This window comes from Amblyomma americanum, chromosome 8 (genome assembly GCF_052857255.1).
Source record: "Amblyomma americanum isolate KBUSLIRL-KWMA chromosome 8, ASM5285725v1, whole genome shotgun sequence".
NCBI classification, from domain to species: Eukaryota; Metazoa; Arthropoda; class Arachnida; order Ixodida; family Ixodidae; genus Amblyomma; species Amblyomma americanum.
The window spans coordinates 161530601-161555249 of NC_135504.1; the positions used below are offsets into that span (position 1 = coordinate 161530601).

The following is a 24649-nucleotide window of genomic DNA, read 5'->3' on the forward strand; positions in this document are numbered from 1 at the left end:
CATATTTGTAGTTCACTCGCCAGGGGAAATAGTATGGATACAATACAGTAAAAAAACCGGTAGGTAAACATGATCACTTGCGGTAAGGAGAAATGATTCAATTGAAAAAGATATAGGTGTATCAACCGAAAAAAATAAGTGTAATTGCGGATTGTCAGTGATAATCAGGCATGATCATTTGGACATGAAGTATTTTCTGATTTCTTTAAATGCATATATTTCTAACTGTACCTTTTCTCTGTTCAATTTATTTAATAATCTCGGCAACTGATTTTGCAGTGTTTGATGACCGTATGTTTTGCGGTGTTTTGACATTCCAGTATTCACTATTACGAGTGACGTGACTCGGGCTGTTTTGTAAGTTCGCTAACTGTTTTAAGAATGTTCCACCATTCTTTAATTTCAGTTTATAAAGCTTACTCAGTCGGTAGTCATACGTTGCCATAATAGGCATCACATTGCATTTTAAAAATAGCTCATGGGTATGGGCTGTTATAAATGGCCAGCATAGCCTTTCGAGGCAGAATACAGCGGTTGCGATATATGAAGCCTATAACTTGAGAGAGTTTTGCTACTAGATGATCGATAAGATAATCGCAGGGTAAAGTTTCATGAAGAAAAAAACTCCTAAGGTTTTAAAAGTAGCAACAATTTCAATCGAAATAGATTTTAAGGCTACATTTCTGTTTACTGTTATATTTCTCCCCTTAGACCTGAACAAAATGCATTTAGTTTTCGACACATTGACCGTCAGGCAGTTTTTCTGAGTCCATTCCTCTAAAGCAAGCAGTGTGGATTGGCTAGCATTGCAGAGAATTTCCCGAAACGGCCATCTGACGAGGGGAAGCGATGCGGAGCTTCGGCACTGAAGGTCATCCGAAGACTCCCAGACAGCATCTGGTTCCTGGCACGCCCAGTCAGCCGAGCTACGTGCGAGCAGTTCATCTTCCGGGCGAAATATCTGGCGGTGGGGGTGCTGTTGTACTCGCGCTTCCTTCCTGCTGTTGAGTACGGCGAATTTGGACAAGGGGAGGATTCCCTGAGGACCACCGCGAGGGTGGGTGAGCCCTCTAGGGGAGACGTGGCTGCAGGAATGCCGGAAGCAGCGACGACCATAGCGTCCCCACGTATTCGTTCCGGTCATCAGGCGACGAAGTACAGGATCAGCGTTGCCCTCTTCAGTCACGCTGGGATTGAACAACTGTTCGAGTGCCACGCCTTGGAGAGAGGTTCCGCGTTCCGGTCATCAGTACAAGACCTTTCAACCCCTGCTGGGAGACAGTCTGCATTCCTGTGTCACGCAGGCGCCTTCTGTGTCCACCACATGGGCGCGGTCCGGACGCACGTGCGCGCCCGCCTGGAGGCCGCGGGGACGACAACGTGACCGGGTCCTGTCCCCTTTCCCTCGACCGAGCTGCGAGAGAACATCAGGACCACCCTGCTGTCGGTGGTAGCATCAGTGCCATCGTGTGATTGGACATCATTCTTCGAACTATATTCCCCAGCTAGGGATCTGGGGAATACGAAGAGTATTTAAGGAGCTGCTGATTTGGTACCAGAAGAGAGCCCCCCCCCCCCCCCCCCCCCCCTGAGAGATACCAGATACTCCCGACTGCTAAGAAGCTCTCTTTACTGAGAAGCACTCTTAATTGCCCTACTTGTACATATGTAGATAGTCCTTGTATAAAGTTTTCCAAGTTTTCTTCCTCCAATCGTCCTCGTCTCTTCTCCGGCCCAGTCACGCTACCTGAATCGCAACAACTGGTGGCAGCGGTGGGATGCTGCTACCTGAGACACAACAACCGAGGGCCCTTTTATGAATGTTCATCCTTCACCTTTACAAGTCAACGCCTGTGTCAACTTCGTCAGTGCTACATGTCAAGCCAGGTACATCGCCTTTTGCCTCCGGAAGGGAATCATTCCCGAAGAAGTAAGTTCACTGTTCGGTTTCATCAAGCCGCAAACGACCATTCTAAAACGCATTTGCAGATACTTAAGATCGGAAATTTGGAGCCAAGTACGCATGTTCCAAGACCTTTTGCGCTCGCTTTGCTATGCGATTGACCCGAACTGGCTAGCAGAAATTACGCTGCGTTCCGCTAGAAAAGTTGCCGCCCAGATGACAGAGTTCTGGTGGGCCCTGTGTCTTCAGCAGACTCTGGCCCGCAGCAGAACAACGAGCAAGAGTCTTGGCACCAGCAGCCTTGTAGTCCCGAATGACGTGGTATAAAAATTGCGCTCTTTCCGTCTTGGCTTTTTCCTGTGTTTGTCTCTTTTGAATGCGCAACGTGGTTCTTCAAAGCGTCTCGGTGGGTTCGACCGGACTTGTAGGTGACGTCAAAATTGTATTCTTGGACACGAAGAACCCAGTGGCCAAGGCGGCCAGTCAAATTTTTGAGGCTAGACAACCAGCATAATGCGTGATGGTCCGCGACGACCGTGAAGTGGTGACCGTAAAGGTAAGGGCGGAATTTATGAACTGCCCTAACGACGGCAAGACATTCCTGCTCAGTGTTAGTGTAGTTACGTGCCGCAGGTGTCAGAGTGAGGCTGGCGAACGCAATCACTCTTTCGCGAGAAGTACTATCACGGTGTAGAAGAACAGCACCAAGGCTGTGGCCACTAGCGTGAGTGTGTAGAATGGTGGGAGCAGCATCGTCGAAGTGGCCAAGGATAGGGTCGGAGGTGAGAGCTTGCTTCAAGGCTTGAAAAGCACTTTTGCAATGCTCAGTCTAAACGAAAGCACTGTGAGCAGCTACGAGCTGGTGCAGTGGCGCGGCAGTGGTAGCGAAACTTCGTATAAAGCGGCGAAAATGAGAGGACAGACGGAGGAAACTACGCAGTTGTTTAGTCTTCTGGGGACATGCAAAGTTCAGGACAGCGGCAAGCTTGTCAGGGTCGGGTCGAATGCCGTCCCGGCTGACAAGCTTGCCCAGAATCATGATTTCCCTCCTGGAGAAATGGCACTATTTCGTATTGAGTTGAAGGCCAGCAGAAGCGAGGCAAGTGAGCACTTCATCGAGGCGGCGTAAGTGTTCAGGAAAAGTTGAAAGGAAAGTAACAATGTCGTCCAGGTAGCATAAGCAGGTTTTCCATTTCAGGCTGCGAAGGGCTCTATCATGCGTTCAAAAGTAGCAGGAGCGTTACACAGTCCAAATGGCATAACATTAAATTCGTAAGGGCCGTCGGGAGTAGCGAACGCGGTCTTTTGCTTGTCTGTTTCATGCATGGGTATCTGCCAGTAACCGGAAGGAAGATCTGGGAGGAAAAGTATTCAGCTCCCTGGAGAGAGTCGAGGGAGTCCTCAATACGTGGCATAAGGTAAACGTCTTTACGAGTAATTTTGTTGAGTGCACGGTAATCAACACAAAATCGCACTGACCCATCGTTCCTCACCAAAACCTCCGGGGAAGGCCAGGGACTGGCGGAAGGGCGAATAATGTCTCGGCGGAGCATAGCACTCACATTGTCATCGATGTCTTTGCGTTCAGATAAAGAAACGAGGGACGGGCGGCGGCGAACAACCGAGGTACCTTCGGTAACGATGCGGTTCTCGGCAACAGAAGTCTTGCCCAGGGTAGCGGAAGCCACATCAAAAGAGCCTTGCTGCTTGCGAAGCAAGTCAGTAACACTTGCCGTTGTGACGCCGGGAGATCTGGATTGATGATGGCAGAGAGAACGGAGAGAGAAACGTGCGCTGAATGCGGCGACTGGGGGAGGGGGGGGGGGCGAGGCCGCGGTAAGCACGACGAGGGAAACCGGGTGCATGTCCAACGTGCAGGAAAAAGAAACGCCTTTGGGCAAGACTAGAGGTTCACGGGAAGACAGCGACGACAGCTGATTCATGTTCAAAACGAACCAGGCTAGGCGGCAAGGCAGGTCTTCTGAGCAGATGTCGATCAGATGAGGACATCCCCATGAACGATGGTATCAGAAGTAAGCCTGACAAGATTTTGACTCCCAGCGGGCAAAACCGAATCAGCAGCGGCAATGAGGCGAGGACAGGGCTCGAGTACTTCAGGTGATGGGGGGTCGCTCTCGGTCATGAGCACGATGCGGTCACGGCAAGAAATAAAAGCACATGCGGAAGACAAGGAATCCCAGCCGAAAATCATAAGGTAACCGCAAGGAGAAAGCACAGCAAATTGTACATGGTGACGGACACCGTCAATAGCAACCCGGACAGTGTACTTAGCAGATGGGCGAATGTTGACGTCGTTAGCTCCACGCAGGGTGGCCCATCTTACGGAGTTTTCACCTTCCGTAAGCGAAAACATAAGTCTGCGTGAATAACAAAAACTGCAGCGCCCGTGTCAATCAAAGCCTTTAGCTGCAAACCTTCAACCCACATTAAAACCATATTGGACGGGCGCTCCGGAGGTATCCGTCGGTGTCCGAAGCATGCAGCGTTCCCTCCAAAAACTGCACTAGCTAGTTTTCCCAGCGCAGGACAGGCGCCGGAGAAGCCGGCCGGAGCAGAGAGGAAGAGCGGCGATACGGCGAAGGGGATCCAGCTCTGGTGGGCCGATAACCCCGAGGCGGAGCAGAGCTGGGGAAGGTGAAGAAGAACGTCTCGAAGAGTCAGTGAAGGCACGGCGTTGATGAGAGGGACCACTCAGAGTGTAGCCGCTTTCGAAGGCTTCATACCCGCGACATTTGTCTTGAAGGCGCCGACGGCACAAGCGGGCAATATGGCCCCGGAAGCCGCAATAACACATCGGGTGGCTGGGGCGCCAGGGCGATTAGAACGGTGCCGTTGAGGTTGGAGGTGCCAAAGCTGTGACGTGGTTGCGTGGCGGCGCTGGCGTTGGAGGCGGTCCAAAGACAGCTGGGATGGCAGCGACCTGAGCGTACGTGGGTGTAGGGCGAAGAGCAGGGGTGTCTGGTGCCAGAGAGCAGGTCACTGACGCCAACTCTTCTTTGATGATGCTGCGAAGGCCAGTACCAGCAGAGGACGGAGCAGGAGGCGCAGGTGCTGTGAGGCACGGAGAACCGTGTGCGAGAAGCTCCTCACTAATGAGCGCACGAAATAGGGCACGCAGGTCGGAGCCGGCGGGCAAAAGGGAGGCAGCCGGGTCACGTTGCAAACGGATGGATTGCAGCTCATCGAGGCGTTGGCAGGTCGCAATGATGGCGTCGACGGACGTAGGGTTTTGCACGGCAAGGGCACTGAACGTCAGAGAGCAGATACCCTTCAGGACGTGGCGAACACGGCCAGCCTCGGTCGTAGTGACATAGACATGCCGGCAGAGAGCAAGCACATCCTAAATATTAGAAGTGTACGACTCGGCAGGGCGCTGGATGCGGTCAGCAAGCATTTTCTTGGCTACTTCATACCGAACAGCCGGAGAGCCAAAAATCTGTCGCAACTGCTGCTTGAAACTTGTCCAGTCTGGAATGTCCGTCTCGTGATTTAAGAACCGTGTGCGTGCGACGCCAGTCAAACACAAGGAAACATTAAGTCGTCCCAGTGGTTGAATGAACTCACGCGGTCATTGTGGCCAAGCCACTCGTCGACGTCGTCGCCGCGGAGGCCAGGAAACAAACATTTGAGGGTCGCGTTGACGGCTGCCCACGGTCCAACTTGCGGGAGCAGCAGAGGGGAGCGGGACGAACCCGGGCCGTCGGCTCTTGGGGCATTACAGTTAGAGTACACAAGCGGCGACCGGAACGCAGCTCCAGGGAGAAGCACAGAAAGAGGACACGGGGGATCCAAGGCGCGCCTCCACCACGTGTAAGGGAAGACTTCACGGAAGACGTTTATTCTCACCGGCTGGCAGAGACGTGCTCCCAACGAACAGTGCCATGCAATGACGACGGGAATTTACAGGTGAAAGAGAATGAAGTAGCAGCCCGAGAGGTGACGATGACGAAGGCGCATAAAGTGCTCACAGTATTAGTAATGAAGTTAATAGCTAGTTATGGTTAGGCTTAAATTTAATTGCTTATAAATAATTACCAGATTAGGTCATGATATAACTAACGACATATTTGTAACGGGCTCGATGAGTACAACATGTTAGGCAGTATCGCCTGATTAGGTTAACATTTATTTATGGTTAGGCTTAACATGTTGGCCGTGACATCAGCACTCGTGAGCTCACAATTTCATACCTAATGGAGACCGTGCACCTACCGCCTTGAGGTGAAAAAAAAATGGGCCTCCAAAGTAATAATAATAATAATTGGTTTTTGGGGAAAGGAAATGGCGCAGTATCTGTCTCATATATCGTTGGACGCCTGAACCACGCCTTAAGGGAAGGGATAAAGGAGGGAGTGAAAGAAGAAAGGAAGAAGTAGTGCCGTAGTGGAGGGCTCCGGAATAATTTCGACCACCTGGGGATCTTTAACGTGCACTGACATCGCACAGCACACGGGCGCCTTAGCATTTTTCCTCCATAAAAACGCAGCCGCCGCGGTCGGGTTCGAACCCGGGAACTCCGGATCAGTAGACGAGCGCCCTAACCACTGAGCCACCACGGCGGGTAGGCCTCCAAAGACCCGAAAAACTTTTTCGGCTCAAATTGGTCATAAATGATGGAGACGAAACGCAAAGGCGCCCGTGTACTGTGCGATGTCAGTGCACGTTAAAGGTCCCCAGGTGGTCGAAATTATTCCGGAGCCCTCCACTACGCACCTCTTTCTTCCTTGACTCCCTCATTTATTCCTTCCCTTACGGCGCGGTTCAGGTGTCTGCCGAGATGTGAGACAGATACTGCGCCAGTTCCTTTCCCCCAAAACCAATTTTCGGGCAATGATCTTCCGCGCGCGCATTGGCTGCGTGTGGCCTGGAGAACGACGGGTGCGTTACGGAATCGCGACGAGTGATGTGTGTGACGGATGCGGTGCAGTGGAAACACTAGACACCTGCTCCTTCACTGTGCCGCGTTCGCCGATGCTCGTCGCGTTATGTTCGCGGCCTGTAGGGCGCAGGGCATACCAGACTCCATCAAGACGCTATTGCGGCCGCAGGGCAGTGCGCGCACTCGTGAGCGAACTTTGCTGAGCCTCTGTGCATTCTTCGAACACACGGGCTTGACGTCCCGTCTGTTCTCCGTCAGGTAGTTACACGCAGTGACAGAACGCTCCGCGAATTCTACCTTGAACGATTAACAACTGGACGCCCCACTCCAGTTGTAGCCAACACAGTGCTGTGCGCGTGTTTTAATTCCTCTAAAATGAACTAATCACGCGCACAGCCTGGACACATTCCTTATTGTGTAAATAGTTTGCACATATTACTTCTCCCCCTATCCTCTCTTCCTGTCTCCTCACCTTTTTCATTTAATTTCTCCATTCTGCCTGCTATCCTTTATTTCCGCTGCCCCAGCTCACGTGCTTCAGTATCGATGGCAGATGCCGGGACTAGCAAAAATCTTTTCCTTCCTTTTTACTATTATTTTAATAAAACACCACTGCCACGACCACCTTTCAATCGGCCTACTTTTTACTATTATTAAAAAAAAACTACTACCACCACCACCACCTCAAGGCGGTAGGCGCCCGCTCGCCGTGCGGTATCGAAAAATAGCCTAATCACGTGGTAATACACCGCATGGGCGACAGCCTGCGCTACCAAATAGCTAACGCTCGTTACTTCAACGTCTTCCAGACGGTGGCGGCATAATATTTTATAGCTTCCCCTGCCTACGTTCCGCCACCGTCGCCGCCCGGCAGGAGCCGAGAGAAGCAGCGCCAGCGTAGGAGGAGGAGGGAGGAGATTTCGTTACTTTTAGTTCATTGAGGGGATTTAGTTCCTTCTTGTGCGGCGCGATCCGTGCACTTCCGTCCGCCTTCAAAAGCAGCCTTTAGAATTTATAAGCATTTGGCGATCCTAGTCCGAGTTCGGTCAAATAGCACGGCGAATGCTTCGAACCAGCTCGAAGGCAGCAAAAAACTTTTGTACAACAAACATGGTATTCGTTTTCTTGAAACAGGTGCCAGAAACTAAAGGTAATGTTTTGTTGAGCACAGGCTGCAAGCCGCGCTCTTTCGCCAACTTCTTCACAGTTGCGCCGCACATTTTGTTTGGAAAATGTCGGCTTCTGAGAACTTTTATGCACGTTCCATAACAGACTGCGCGCAAGGGGTTCTTTGCGAAATCGGAATGCTGGATATTAAAGATTTAGAGATGGGACATTTCATTTTCCAGCCAGTGAAGTGAAACTTGCCAAGGCCGTTTGGAAGTGACCGTTCTTGTCGGAACCCGCATTAGAGCATGTGTGCTACCGCAGTTCATTTGCCGGCAGTGGTGACACGATGTCTACCTCCGCCCCTACTCGCCGTGCGGCATCAGAAGGGAACCGATGTACAGCCTAGTAATTTTGCTTTCGGAAAGCCATCACCTTGGGCAGCTTCTCTTTGGCCTGCACGGTGTCGTCCTTGCACTCGTCCTCGGGAACGCACACGCAGACATCGTCGTCTGCGCCCTCAGGCGGAGACACAGCCGTATCTTTCTGCGGGGCGCCGTGGACACCGCTGCTCAGGAGAACAGCCAGCAGCAGCATCAGAACAGAGCAGCTGGGAGGTAGGTTCTTGGTCCTGCATGCGCAGACGATGAAGCTTTCGCTGTTCAAGCACTCGTAATACGAATCATGCTTCAGAAGCACTAGTGTCTACCCAGCAATACAGAAGAAGGAGCCTCACAGTTTCAATGGTGCAAGCTTATAAGTTTCCGTATCTGTACCAAGCTGTGCAGGTGCAAACACCCGCTCACATATGCATTAGCGCTAATACCACATGCAAGAATGATATACCAGGGGTTTCAAGAAAGCTCACCTCTAATCTTTAAAAACAGTTTTTGAGATAGAGAGGAGGTTTTCGCGCCATAGTAATAGCAGTGTCGGCGCAATTCAGAAAAGTAGAGCATCACGGTAACTAGTGAAATAACTGAATAAATTTAAAGTAACCATCATCAGCCTTTCTACACCCATTCAAGGGCAAAGGCCTCTCCCATGTCTCTCCAATTAACCCTGTCCATTGCCAGCTGCATCCATCCTTTGCCTGAACACTACCTCTTCTCGCCCCATGCTACGCTTACGTTCTCTTGGAATCCACTCCATTACCCTTAAGGACCAGCGGTTATCTTGCCTTCGCATTACATGCCCTTCCCAAGGCCATTTCTTTCTCTTGACTCACCATGCTGGCGTAGAGAGTCATATCAGCCACTCTTCCCCTGTTGCCACTGTCATTTCCTTGTGTCAGTGCACAACACACATCTGCAGGTGTGTGAGCAACTGTGTGATGTGGTTGTGGCCTTGGCCAACCTGTGTGCAGCCAGAAGCCAGCAGTGACAAACAAGTGCCCCCCACCGGCTGCCACTTCATTTTCAGTGTGTTTGCTAGTATATCTTCCAGTCCCTCAGCAGCGTGTTGTTGCACAGTCTCTTCCTGAAGACGGAAAAGGTGTTGAAGCAGCTCGCCCAATTTTTGAAAAGCATCATTTTGAACTGTCTTTTGTCAATGCTTATGTCAGCCCACCTGCCCCTTCTGCTGTCTCCTTCCAGCTTGGTGGAGTGCCTGTGGTCATTACCTGTGTGATGAACATGCATGAACCAAACGTGTAGTGCTGGAATAAGGCATGAAATATTTGTGATGATGCTTGTTGGAATCAAAAAGCTGTTTTTTATTGCATCATACATTCAGTAAGCGCGTTTATTTTTTTAGGCACAGCATTTGATACGAGTGTTTCTATTGCAAAAAACGCTGTGTACATACAAGCATACTTTACCTTGATGTACAATTACCATATGGCATTTCTGAGTGCAGTTAAGGAAAAAAAAATTCTGAAAAATGGAGTTCAAAGTGCATGTTTTCTTTCCTACAGAGGCTACCTGTACAATAAATATGGCATAGTACACTATACATAATGCATTTTCAGGACTATAAGACATTTTGGAACATATAAGTCGTGTAATACCAAAGCTAAGCTTTCAGCTTAATGGTATGGGGCTAGGGGTTTCACTCTGTGCTAAAAGCTGTACCTACTGCAAGGAGACCGCTGTACAATGCATAATAAATATTGTAAGGTGCAGTGGCTACAATGACTGCTGAATGACTAGAACATCTTCACTGATAGACAAAGATGTGTAAACATCACAGACACATCACCAAGGAGATGGTGTGTGAGTAGACATTAGTTTACAGTCACAAATCATGCAACACCATTACTGGAAATGCTCTATAGCTCTAAGAATATACAGGCAGCTCCATTATGGGAAATTTTGAGCACTCGGTTACTGCCCCATAACTGACACCTAGCTTGGTTTGCGTAACTCGGCTATGAAGTCTTGTCCATGATGACACAAGACGGTGACAATGCCGAATGGCCGGACAAGCTCTTTATGCTATCGCATAATATGTGTGATAAGTGCTACTGCTTTCAAACTACTTTTCGTCTAGGTATTTAATATCCTCGTCATTTTCAACTGGCTGTTCTCTTTCTAACTGGAGCGGCCTGTATACAGGGTGCCTCAGATATGATGGACCATAATTTAAAAAAAAAACCAAGTGGTCTTCCGACCTGAAAGGAAGTGTATGTTAGAAGCTATGCAAAGTATTTAAAGCCCTTCAAACACTGCCCTCACCAAACCCAGTTATACCAACATCCGCCTGCTGAGCAAAATACATTAACATATTACACATCACTGCCCTGTCCTACCTACCTCAATGCCCTGCATCATATGCAATTCAAGCGGTGTGTGCCAGCGAACATGAACAAACTTGCTCAACTTTCTGCCCAGTTGCAATTAGCCTCTACACAAGCCATACAGGCAAACTACTTCTTTCCTGAGTCTGGATCTACTACAAGATCAGCAAATAACGTTAATGGAACAAGCTCGTTCTCTCCTCGGTGACAATACCAAAGTTATCAAATCAAGTGCTTCCTTTCTCTCTAAACAAACTAAGCGGAGCATAAATATCAATTTCTGCATCTTGCACAGGAAAAAAAAAAAGAAACACCGCAACAGTTGAACATCAACCGAACGGAGCTGCAAAAATACAAACGGAACATCAAGTGCTTATCCCGATGTGGGCGGCATCACTTGGCTACGAGGCAGAAGAGTGATTGCTGCCACAGAGGCAGGCCGTGTCGGCTCTCATTTCCCGCACCGAGATTGCAAGCTATCAGCAGCTGCACCTGTCTGCTCCCGTCCGTCGGCAGTTGCTTATATGTGATGATTCATGGTTTTCTGGTATTTTCTAAAAAAAATAAACAGAACCACACGTCACTCGGTCATCGACAGGCGCCGACCGAGAGCACAGACTAAAGTTGCCTTCGTCGATTTTCGAGCCGAGCGCGGCTTGTAAGTTGACCTCGGCAGGCCCGTAGCATTCACTGCCTTCAATCAGATTTTGCTGCACACTTAAGACATCCGCAAAGTACCTTGATTTTAGACGACACGCGAAAAAACGGGAACTAGCCAAGGAATAAGCTGTTTTCTTGCTGGCCGCCATGTTCACGTTCTGCCACTGCCAGCGCGCCCTCATGGCAAGAAAAGTTACCCTACAGCAAATTTAATTGCAAAACTGAGAATGCATCTAATTTTCCTTCGTGTTGTTGAGATTTACAGACAGTTTGTTACCAAAATAAAACATTACTTGTTTTCTTCATTGCGTTTTTGTTCACTTTCAGACTAAGATGTTCACGCTATACCGCTGACAGCACACCTTCGCGGCAAGAAAAGTGACTGAACAGCAAACTTTATTGCAAAAATGAAAACACTGCTTCTTTTGTTTGGTGCTGTTGGGTTTGAAATACAGTTTCTTAGCAAAATAAAACATTACTCGTTTTTATTCACTGCGTCTTTACTGCAAAACATTAGTCTACGGTCCCTTGTCGTGCGAATAGTGGTTTCGGGGCGGAGCCCACCGCAACCTTGCTCCGCATTGGCCGATTCGGCGGTCGGCATTACTCGGTGTCGTCATTTTGACGACACCGAAATTGAGACAGTTTTTTGAGAGCGATCCGTAATCGCGCCCCAGGAGTCAAGAGTGGCAGCCGAAGAAACGAGAAGACCACAGCACGTGTTTTTCTTCTTTCTTCGACCTTGTTTTTTGCGCTTATCACGTTCTTGACCCTGTCCCTGTGAAGCCTGCTTTTGCGGCTCCCGCGGATAACGAGAGTGCCGTGCGAACCTTTCGCAACCACAACTATACCTCACTCAGGCCCTAGCAAACGTGGCCTTTATTTCTGGACTAAGCGAATGAAACGGGGACGCCGCCCTCGGCCCGACCGCAAAGGGGGAAGTCGCTGTCCAGCCGACCACTTTCTGGGTCGCCCGCCGTGCTCGATATGTTTTCGCCGCTGCAGTGGAGTGCGCGCGAAAAGAGGCCGCCGTTGCATAACCATGAGCTGGTTGGTTTGTCTGAATGCGTGTATAAACCGACTTTGGCTAAGATTGATCACCCTGCACGGCGTACAAACACGGAAGCCAATGAACTGCTGCAAAGGACAGTTCAGAATATCTGCACAAGAACTGCACAATTCGAAGGAATGTACATAATGTGAGCTAATGTATATAAGAGTGATTAGATTATAGAGATTAAGTATAAGAGGGGCCAAGCATGCAAAACTGATTGAAAGCGCGTAAGTAAAAATTGAACTTCACAAACAAACACAAAAGAAAGTACTGTAAGAAAAAATGCAAAAAATAGTAAGAGAAATTTTTGAAAGCTACTAAGCGGAAAACCAAGCTCTTATTGCAGATGCACAAAAAAGAAAGGGCAGCGTACAAAACACATGTACAAATGTAGAACAATTATTACAAAGGCGTTCAACACAAAGCGTATTATCGAGCAGGGATGTAATACAATACAGGATACAACCCTTTACATCAAGAGGAAAAATAAAAGAGATCGCAAAACAAGCAGACAGATATACCGTCAAGTATTTAAATAAAGCAATAAAGTGGGAAGGAAAAAAGTTTGATCCTGTTGGTGTTGCACAGATAACGCAGCGTTGAAGCATGAGAGGGCGAGATAACAGAATGGACGAGCGCTAATTTTCAACTAAGCTGCTACTACGGATTCACAAAAAGGAAAGAGTAATGTAACAAAATATATATCAGAATTTCCACGTGCCGACTACACCTCTTTCCTTGATAACGCCACAGACAGCCCGGGCGATTTTGGAGCGTTCCATGATTTCACATGTCAGGCCTTTGAGTAGAGGGCACAAAATGATCGTATTCTCGTACAGGGGACGGAGAGGTGGTTTTGCGTACGATTTTTAGAACATTTTTACATTTGTTTGTATTGTTTTCTTTATGTGAAAACATTCGAAGGGGCAAGAAGCTAAACATTTCTTTGTAGCTTTTTGCGCTTGTAAGGGAGGAATAATCATGAGTAATAAACCTGGCTGCTTTAATCTGAACTCATTCAATGGATTTGGCTTGGTATCCTTGATGAGGATATTAGACGATGGTCGCGTACTCAAGATGAGACTTGACAAGTGAGTTTTAGGTTTGATGTTTTTATACAGAGCTGATACAATGTGCGCTTGAGGAAGCGTACTCTGTTAGCTGCCTTGCATATTGTGGTCAAATGTGAATATTCCAAGTAAGCTTAGGAGGGGGAGAAGGAGGACATACTTTAATGGAACAGTAGAGGTCCTCTGGTTGTCGGCAGGGCACGCTACTTCAGGTGAGGGTGAAAGAAGAGAAGATGAGAGAACAGGATGGTGAAAAAGGGAGCAAAACGGAAAAAGAAAGCGTGAATGGTGGAATCAAGGACACTCACGCACTCACAAGCACACACATGATTGTCAAACAATGTCCACCAAACCCGTGTCTCTTAAAAACACTAAAAATGCTTTTGCCCCGCGCGCACACGAAGCCGCGTCCCTCCAGTGGTCCGAGTCCTAAAGTGCCTTGCGATGAATGCTGATTAAATGTGGAAAATCCTCGGCCACACCACATGCGGGGCACAGAGGGATGCTGGATGCCCCAATTTTATGTAAATAGGATTTAGTGAAGGCAACGTCCAGGCGGAGGACCTTTCGATCACGTCTGTCTATGTTGCATGGCATGCGTGCGGGAGTCACAAGCGGGGTCCATACGTAGAAGGGGTATATACTGACGCTGCGGATCACAGCACAAAAAGCGTTGCGTCTGGCAGGATTTTGTAGCGAGAAGTCTCGCGCCATCACTGCGAGAAAATGGTATAGGTAGGTCACCATGCGCCGACCTCGCTGCACTGTCAGCGTGATGGTTAGAATATAAATGTACTCTTAGATATTTCATGAATGACACATGTCTGTAATGAAGTAAGCTGTAACTCGGCGGCAGCGTTAGACGCACAGTGCTGAACTTGGCGCTCTTCTGTGCCACTGGGATGGAGCGCAACTGGCTATGATGACTTACGAGCATTTTTAATTAGTGCCTTGGCGAGGAGGAATAAAGGCGGTAGTTAAATTGGCCTGACTGGGCACCACTCGAACACAAGGAGCCCATCCGAACAGATACAACAAAAGGAAGATTACAACTACGGGAATGGTCTCAACGCACACCGTTTAGGTAGTGTTGTGCGTGTCTGCAGAAACCAAGTCTACGCAGACGTGTTGTGTTGTTGGCTGCATTAATAGCTATGCAAACTCATCGGGCGATTCTAGGCCGATTCATTTCTACCGGTTTCCGCACCTGCATGAACGGCGGGCGACATGAATGCGGTTTCTTGAAAGACAGAAGTAGGTATGAACGGCTACGATTACTGTGTGGTCGTGGAATCTTTGTGGCAGATTTAAAAAATTTGGGGTATCCGGAAGCTTTGTGCAATCTGTGGCCAAGGGACCCTGGGAGCTGATGCCGCACTGCCGCATCTCAGGTCGCCAGTTAACTAAGGCTGTGATTTGGGCGAGTTGGTAATGATTCATTGTGAATCATTACGTGTGTCTTCCCGTGCTGTTTTTCACAATGAGTCGCCAATTTATCGGCATTCAGCGGAATCCAACAGCCGACTAAAACGCAGCATTTTCCTGCCTGTGTACAAGAAAAGACCGGCACATATAGATTGCCAAGTAGGCGTTACGAAAGGTAGCAGTAGTGCGTTGACTAATGGCAACCTATTTTTTTTTTACTCCGACCAATTCTCTTGAACATACAGCCCAACATGTGACAGCGGTTTCACTGCAGAGCAAGCGACGCAGCTCCCGTTTATTCAAGCGTAGATGGTAAAAACATGCGGAAGCTTAAGAGAGGCCTGCGTTCTGAGTAGTGGTTATGTGTTAACCGCAGACAGAGCAACAAAGCTGGCAGTTTTCTGTTTAAAAATGTATGACAGTCAGCTGGAGAAAACATTCATGTTTTATTTGCAGGTACAAATTATACCTCAGTCACAGTTTCTACCAAAAAGCTCGATCACGCGGTATTTCTGTACTTTTAAAAAACATCTGCAACCTTAAGCTAAAGAAAAGTTTGGAAGCGTGATTTTCAGCCGGATAAACGATGGGTACTCAAGTAACACTTGTTGCTGGGCTAGTTGGTGCATGGGTGCTGCGTTTCCTTTGTGTAAAAGTACCTTATTTCCTAATGTTTACCAACAAGCTTGCTTTTGAAGGCTGTGTAGATTTATGGCAAAAAGGAAGCGTGATAAGCCGCTGGAGGAAGTCTTCGTGTTTGTTTATTGGCAATAACACCTCAGCCGCAAAATATATGCTAACAAGCCTCCTATAGAGGAATTTTCATGCTCTTAAAATAAATTTATAGGTTAAAGTACCCCGGAGCTGGCCAAGTGCACCTTTCTTGGACAAAACATTTGAAAATTGGAAAAGTGTAAGACGCTGTTACGGAAATGTTGAAGGTAATGGTCCATTGTTCTGATATGTAGCAAAATGTTTCTTTTAAAGTGTTTCCAGCGGTTGCATCGAGCAGTGAAGTCTGCCGTAGAAAAGCAATGGGGAACGCTTTTGACGATAGTAAAAACGTAATAGAAAAAATACAAGACTGCCGTTGGGTAAATCTTAGATATACTGATTATTATAGTAAAATCTTATATGAAAAAAACTGTGTTCATAAACGGTTTCTTGCTCAAAAATGCTTTTGTCCACAATTGCTGCGTTGGACTGCAGAAACCTTTCCTGATTTGTTTTGGCATGGTACCGTCGCCCCTCGAGCACAGCCTTTTTCCTTCGGGGTAAATCTCCTCAGAAGGCGCCCCAAAGTTGGACTGGCACTCGTGCACGACGCCGTATCTTCTCTACCGACGGCGGAAGGGAGCGCCGGTTTGCCTATCTCCTGACTTTCCCTATCTCCTGACGTGCGTTCATGCTCACCTGCACGATCATTAAGGCAAGGTTCAGTTTGCCCAGTGTAGGCCTTTCCACATGTCGGTAGAATCTCGTACACAACTCCTTTCGCGCATTGAACGTAGGGTTTGCCATGCTTTTTGGCGCATTCGGTCGGCCTGGTTCTCGCCTTTACCGTCAGTGAGCAGAGTTCGCCTAACTTCACAGGTGCTGAAAATACCAAAGGCACTCCATACCTGATGGTAACTTCCTTCAAGTTGTGTACCACCTTATGCATGTAAGGTGCAACTACTGGCTTCGCACCTTCCACTGGGGCCGTTTTGCGCGCTCTTCGTTTCATTTTCTGCATCAGGATTTTACTCACCGCCGCCAGGATCGTGTAACGCATCCCGAATTGTCCAACCGGGACACTTGCTTCATGAAACTCTCGCCCATTCTGTGCGGGCGCAACTTCGTGAGTGCAGACTCAGGACACAGTCCAGTAACACCTATTTTGACTGTTTTCGAGCGTGCTGATCAAAACGGCATAAGGTCATTCGCAACTCGGAGATGATGCATCCAACACAGATGCTTTTCCGAGACAAATAATTTGATGCCCCAAAACTATGGGCTCTTATCATTTGGTACCTCATGGGTAAAGGTTATACCTCTACCGTGTATGCTAAAAACATCAGAAATCTCATTCGTGAAGTCATGGTAGTTCATGTTATCCTGTTTTATTCCTTTAAATGATTAGAACGTCATGTACATCATCATTATCACCATCATCGGCCTGACTACACCCAAAGCAGGGCAAAGGCCTCTCCCATGTCTCTACAATAACCAAGTCATTTGCCAGCTGCGCCCGCCCTATGCCTGCAAACATCCTAATCTCACCCGGCCACTTAATGTTCTGCCGCTCCCTTCTACTCTCGCCTCCTCTTGGAATTCACTCCATTATCCTTAAGGACCAGCGGTTGCCTTGCCTTTGCATCACATGCCCTGGCCAAGCCCATTTCTTCCTCTTGAGTTCGACTAGGATGTCATAACATGCGTTTGTTCCCTCACGCACTCTGCCCGATTGCAGTCTCTCAACGTTACACCTATCATTTTTCTTTCCACGGCTGGCTGTGTTGTCCTGAACTAAAGCTGAAGTCTTTTCGTTAGCCTCCACGTTTGTGCCCCGTAGGTGAGTACCCGCAAGATACAGCTGTTGTACACTTTTCTTTTGAGGAATATTGGCAACCTGTTATTCATGATGTGAGATAACCTGCCATATGCGTTCTACCCAATTCTTATCCTTCTAGTTATTTCCCTCTCGTGATCCAGATCAGCTGTCACTACCAAAGTAGACATATTCGTTTACCACATCCAGCATCTCACTGTCAATTGTGAACTGCTGTTCCCTTGTTAGTCTGTTGAACATTACTTTGGTTTTCCGCAGGTTAATTTTTAGACCCACCGTTCGGCTCTGAATGACTAACTCATTGATCATGATTCGCAGTTCATCTTCCGAGTGACTCAGCAAGCCAATGTGATCAGCGAATCGCAGATTATTTAGGTATTCTCTATTAACTCTTATCCCAAACTGTTCCCAATTCAGACCTCGGAACACCTGATGTAAGCAGGCGATGAATAGCATTGGCGGGATAGTGTCCTTCCTTATTGAAATTTTATTGCTGACTTTCTGGAGAATTAAGGTAGCTGTGCAGTTCCTATATATATCTCCCAGTATTTTGACATAAGGCTCATCTACACCCTGATTCCGCAATGCCTGTATGACTGCTGAGGTTTCCACCGAGTCAAATGCTTTCTTGTAATCAATGAAGGCTATATATAGGGGTTGGTTATATTCTGCGCATTTATCTATCACCTGATTGATTGTATGAATAATATCTATTGTGGAATATTCTTTACGAAAGCCTGCTTGATGATTTTGTTTATTAAAGATTAAGGTTGCTCTGACTCTATTAGTGATTACCTTAGTAAATACCTTGTAGGCAACGGACAGTAAGCTGGTCAATCTGTAATCTTTAAAGTCATTGCATCTCCTTTTTTATGAATTAAGATTATGGTTGCGTTCTTCCAAGCTTCTGGTACGGTCGAAGGCATAAGGCATTGCGTGTACAGGGTATCTAGTTTTTCTAGCACAATTTCCCCTCCGTCCATCAACAGATCTGCTGTTACCTGATCCACACCAGCTGCTTTTGCACTTTGCATCACTCCTAAGGCTTTCTTTACTTCTTCCTTCGTTACTGGCGGGATGACGCATTTCTGTGCGCTGCTGTCTCTATCATTAATAATAAGATTACAATGGCTACAGTGTAAATTTGCGTAGAACTCTTGGGATACTTTAACTATCTTATGCATATTGCTAATGACATTGCCCTGCTTGTCTCTTAACGCATATATCTGGTTTTACCTATGCCTAGTTTCCTCTTTCCGCTTTTAGGCTACCTTCGTTCTTGAGAGCATGCTCGATTCTCTCCATATTAAACTTCCTTATTTTGGTTACGTTGCGCTTATTTTTAACTTTGATAGCTCTTCTAGTCATATTTTGTCCGTAGGGCTAGACGCCCTCATGTTTTGATGTTTCTTAATCAGATCTTTCGTCTGCTGAGATGGCTTGCCGGTATCCTGTCGAACCGTCCTACTGCCTACTTCTACTGCGCACTCCTTAATGATAGTTGTCAGATTTATTTATTTATTATTATTTATTATAGATGCCTCAAGGGCCCTTGGGTGAGGGCTTTACATGAGGGGTATCGCTCATTGTATGAACAATAAGATTGTTTAATAAAGGTACTACGCAAAATAATACAAACATGAACGAGAAGGGCACACAGACGGGCGCAGACTGCGCCCGTTCCTTTTGCCCTTCTCGTCCATGTTTGTATTATTTTGCGGAGTACCTTTACTCAACGATGTATGAAGGACTCGCCCAACAACATGCACTCCTGAACAATAAGATTATCGTTCATTGTATGGACATTAAAATCGTCTTTTTCAGTTAAAGCTGAATATCTATTCTGCAGCGAATACTTGAATTCCTCTACTTTCCCTCTTACCGCTAGTTCGTTCCGTTCTCTCTTCATGTCGAAGTTAATCCGATACCTTAGAATTCTGTGGTCGCTACTGCGCATTTTTCCGAAGATGTCCACTTCCTGAACGATGCCAGGGTGAGCGCGTAGTATGAAGTCGATTTCATTTTTAGTCTCACCATTGGGCACTTGCAGGTCCACTTCTTGTTCTCTCGTTTGTTGAAAAGGGCATTCATGAGCCTTAAATTATTTCTATCGGTGAACTCTACTAATAGCTCTCCCCTTCTATTTCTGGAACATATCCATCTGCACATCTAAACACGCCAGACATTTGTCAGGGTGTGATCAATATAAGACAAAAAGAAATGTTGCGCAGGAAAGAGGCAACGGTGTTCCGCAGTCGTCAGTCCGTCCGGTCACCACGCGTAATCCGAAGAGCACCGAAATCTGCTTCCGCGCTTCATGGCTATAAAAGCAAAAAAAAAAAAATTGACGCAGGTACACACGCCCCGTTGAGCACGCGACCGTACCGTGTCTCGTCCAGTGAGCGTCGCGTCATCCGTGATAATGTGAACGAGATGCTTCAGCGCGGCATTATACAGCCCTCTCCCACCCCTGTCCTCTCGTCCAGGTGACGGAAAAAGATGGTTCCATCAGGTTCTGTGTGGACTACCGCCGTCTCAAGAAGATTACCCGCAGGGATGCTTATCGTGTGCCACCGAATCGACGACGCACTGGGTTGCTTGCAGAGGGCGGAGTCATTTCGTCCTTAGGCACGTTCCGGCTACTGGCAAGTCCCGACGGCTGCCGCTGACCGGCCGAAAACCGCCTTCGTCACCTCGGACGGCTTGTACGAATTCATTGTGATGCCATTCGGCCTATGCAATGCCCCAGCCACATTCCAAAGAATGATGGATAAGAAACTGTCTATGTTCGCTGCATGACGTTTTCACTTTCTCAAACGATTTCTCTTCCCATCTGCAGCGCCTTCATTGCCTTGCTGAAGCCGGGCTCAAACTCAACTTGAAAAAATTTTACTTCGGTGCAACGCAGCTGACAATATTAGGCGATGTCATGTCTAAGGACGGCGTTCTTGCGGACCCTGCCAAACTACGAGCCGTCGCTGACTTCCCCAAGGCGACCACCTTAAAAGTACTTCGCAGTTTTATAGGCTTGGGCTCATACTATCGGCGCTTCATCAGCAATTTCGCCTGTATCATCGCCCCTTTAACGCAGCTTTTTGCCGGCAACCCGAACTTGTCGTTTTGGTCACCAGCCTCCGATGCCTCGTTCAATAATTTACGTCGCCTGCTAGCCTCTCCCCCACTTCCCTCCCTCCCCCCTTGTGCTTCGTCATTTTTATCTCGACTGTCAGACAGCAGCGATGGCGTAGAGGTACAGCATCCGCCTCGCGTGCAAGAGGACCGGGGTTCGAATCCCGGCGCCGCGCAATTCTCCACCGGGTTTGAAAAAGAAAACGCCGCGTGTCGGGGGAATCGCATAAGAAGGCCTGGGGTGCGGCCTTACCTCGATGCCCAGAACCGACAACGCACTCCCTCACCAGAACAGGCTTTAGCCACTCTGGTGCAGTGCTTGGCCACAACCTTCCATGGACAAACCAATTAACCCTGGGCCCTCAGGCCCCAGCGGCTGCGGAGCAACTGACTAAGGCGGCGGTCAGACCTGTGACGCAGCGGAGGGTGCTAAGAATCTCTGGCTCCGGACAGGCCGCCATTGGAATCTGAACCTGGCAACGTTTAATGCCAGAACTTTATCCAGTGAGGCCAGCCTAGCAGTGCTGTTCGAGGAACTAGCGGGCATTAAATGGGATGTCATAGGGCTTAGTGAAGTTAGGAGGACAGGTGAGGCGTACACAGTACTAAAGGACGGACACATACTGTGCTATCGCGGATTAGCGGATAGAAGAGAACTAGGTGTGAGATTCCTCATTAGTCAGGATATAGCTGGCAACATAGAGAAGCTCTACAGTATGGACGAAAGGGTGGCAGCTATCGTAATTAGGCTATAAGAGGTATAAGCTGAAGGTGGTGCAGGACTACGCGCCTACATCTAGTCATGATGACCAGACTGTTGAAAGCTTCTATGAAGACCTGGAATAGGGAATGAACAAAGTAAAAACACAGTAGACTATACTAATGGGGGAGTTCAATGCGAAGGTGGGCAAGAAGCAGGCTGGCGACCAGGTGGTAGGCGACTATGGGATAGGTTCTATTATTAGCAGAGGAGAGCTATTAGTAGAGTTTGCAGATAGAAATAATTTACGCATCATGAATACCTTCTTCCGCGAACGAGAGAACAGGAAGTGGACCTGGAGGAGCCCAAATGTTGAGACACAAAAATGAAATTGACTTCATACTATACGCTCACCCTGGCATCGTGCAAGATGTGTTGGTCCTCGGAAAGGTACGCTGTAGCCACCACAGAATGGTAAGGTCTCGAGTTAGCTTAAACTTGTAGAGGAAACGGAAGAAGCTATTGATGAGGAAGTCCATTAACGAGTTAGCCGTAAGGCAGAAAATAGAAGAATTCAAGGTATCACTGCAGGACAGATTTTGGCGTTCACTGAGGAAGACGATCTTAACGTGCACGCAATGAACAATAATCTCACACCTATCATTACGGAGTGGACAGTAGAAATAGGCGGTAGGATGGTTGGACAGGATACCGACAAGTTATCTCAGAAGAAGAAAGATATCATTAAGAACCGGTAAACAATGAGGGCGTCTAACCCTACCGACAGGATAGAACTAGCAGAGCTATCGAAGTTAATAAATGAGCGCAAGGTATAAGAATATGATAGGTATAAGAAGGACGTAAGAAAATTCAATATGGAGAGGATCCAGCATTCTCTAAAGAACGAAGGTAGCCTGAAAGCGGTGAAGAGGAAACTAGACATTCGTAAGAATCAGATGTATGCATTAAGAGACAAGGAGGGCAATGCAATTAGCAATATGGATAAGCTAGTTAAAGTAGCCGAAGAGCTCTACACAAATCTATACAGTAGTGAAAGAAATGAGAGCGTTAATGAGAGAGACAGCAGCTCACAGCAATGCGTCACCCCGCCAACAACGAAAGATTGGTTTGGTTTGGTTTATGGGGGTTTAACACCCAAAGCGACTCCTTAGGGCAGGTAGTGACAGCTTATCCGGATCATGAGAGGGAATTACCTAGAAGGATAAGAATGGGGTGGAGCGCATATGGTAGGTTCTCTCAGATCATGAACAGCAAGTTACCAATATCCCTCAAGAAAAAACAGTACAACACCTGTATCTTGCCGGTACTTACCTAGGGGGCATAAACATGGAGGCCATCGAAAAGGGCTCAGCTTAAGTTAAGGACAACGCAGCGAGCCATGGAAAGAAAAATGATAGGTGTAACATTAAAAGACCGGAAGCGGGCAGAGGGGGTGAGGGAACGAACGCGGGTTAATGATATCTTAGTCTAAATCAATAGGAAGGAATGGGATTGGGCAGGGCATGTGATGCGAAGGCAAGACAACCGCTGGTCCTTAAAGGGACCCAGAAACACTTGAGAAGTGCATTGTTTTGCCTCTTGGTTGCATAGAATGGGTTAGAGTGTTGCTATTAGCATCGGTTGTACCGCGTATGCTTCGGTTTTTAATATTTTAATTAGCTCCGTAAAACAAATTCATGGCGCTGACGGTGTCACCATTCAGTGGCGGTTTTGAGCAGTAGATAGGACATCACTTAGTGGGAGCTTTATGATTGGACAAACAGTAAATGTACTGCAAATTGTGTTAACTAGAAATACGTTTTGTCAGGTATTTGTGTTTTATATTACATCAACAAAACCAACTTATTTGGCTTGATGAAAGCGCTGTAACGCAAGTAAAACAAAAATACAGCACCAGAATCTCTGGCTACTTTTTGCATCGAAGGACTTTGCGCCTCTGTGTACATCAATCCGCCGACACGCATTTCCCCCCACATTGGTCATCCCCTTCAGGTTGCCCGGCCTCACACGCGCACTACTACATTTGCATCGTCATTCTTTCCACGCTCAGCCACGGACTAGAACAGCCTTCCACACGACATCGCCGCAATCACCTGTCCATCAACATTTGTGAACTGTTTAGCGACTATATTTCACAGCGAAAAATTTATGGACCTTACGTGTTTTCTTTGTTTATTCAAACTGATTTATAACATGTAACCCACCTCTTATGTAATACCCCTAATCCCAGGGGCCTTTAAGGTAATAAAGTGAAACATCCTACGACCTAGCACACAACACTTATGGCTACTCTCTATGTATCTGAGAACGGCTTTGCGGGATTAATCCGATCGAGCCATTGCACTCTATAAGCGTTCGTTTCGGTCCCAATGAAGGATGCAAAGAAAAAATGGCAGTGGCTTAGCTCGGCTATGCCAGGATATATGCAGCGAAAGCAAGTGTGAAACACCCCGGTTGGCCTTGTTCACATATTCCACAACGTATCAAGCACAGGCATAAACGTCCAGTATGGCCTGTAGGTCCATGTTTGATTTCAGCACCGAGGCTATCCAAGGAATGAAGGGGTCGCGTCACTCTTATGCCTATTCTCTATAGGCTAACGGCACGTTGTTATTCGGTTTCTTGAGCCCGCTGCTGAAGACTCTCGATCGCATTCCATCGTTCATCAAGGGCCGTCGTCAGTGAAGCAGGACTCAGGTCTCTCCTCCGGCTGCTGTCGCTGCTGCTAGCGGTCAAGACCCCGGACGTTAAAGGAGTGTACGATGGGGGGCTAGTTGGTAATCCATGAACTAAGAACGAAAACCATGCAAAGGACGATACACAAGGAAGAAGTAGACAGGACGCGCTCGTCCTGTCTACTTCTTCCCTGTGTATCGTCCTTTGCGTGGTTTTCGTTCTTAGTTCCCGGACGTTAAACGTGCCTGTCTCGCGGCGGCATCTTCACGGCGGCGTTTAGCCAGTCGTTCGGCGCGCTGTTCGTCTGTTTCTGGGGTGATTCGTTTCCTCTTCTTCTCGTTCCGCTGTCGATTCCAGGCCACCTCCAGCTTATCAGAATTGTCGCCATCCATACTGTCGCCTCAACTGTGGTTGCGGCGCACGCCAGCTCTCCTTTCCAATACTGTGACATCTTATCACGCATTCGACGCAGCTGTCGAAGCGAGCGGTGGCGAGCGCAACGACGAGTTCCAGTTCCAAAAACTTTTATTTCCATCAGAAATGGAGGCCCTCTACTCCCTACCTCTGGCGCGCAGGCCTAGGGGCAGAGGCCAGGGCCTCCGCGACTAGATGCAGGCAAAGAGTTGTTGGCTCTTCGCGGCCTCTGCCGCCAGATGGATGGCTTTCTTCTGGGTCGCGGGGTCCGCGCTTTGCAGAAGCGTTTCTCAGGCTTCTCT

At 47.9% G+C, this 24649-nt stretch overlaps 1 protein-coding gene across 1 annotated transcript in view; it reads right to left on the reverse strand.

The window, feature by feature from the left end:
* LOC144102135 (kallikrein-4-like) overlaps nucleotides 1–24649 on the reverse strand; it is a 196233-nt gene that overhangs the window by 133276 nt on the left and 38308 nt on the right. The window contains exon 2 of the mRNA XM_077635439.1: nucleotides 8346–8541. Within this exon, the coding sequence (XP_077491565.1) occupies nucleotides 8346–8541 (196 nt within the window). The remainder of the gene's footprint in view (nucleotides 1–8345; nucleotides 8542–24649) is intronic.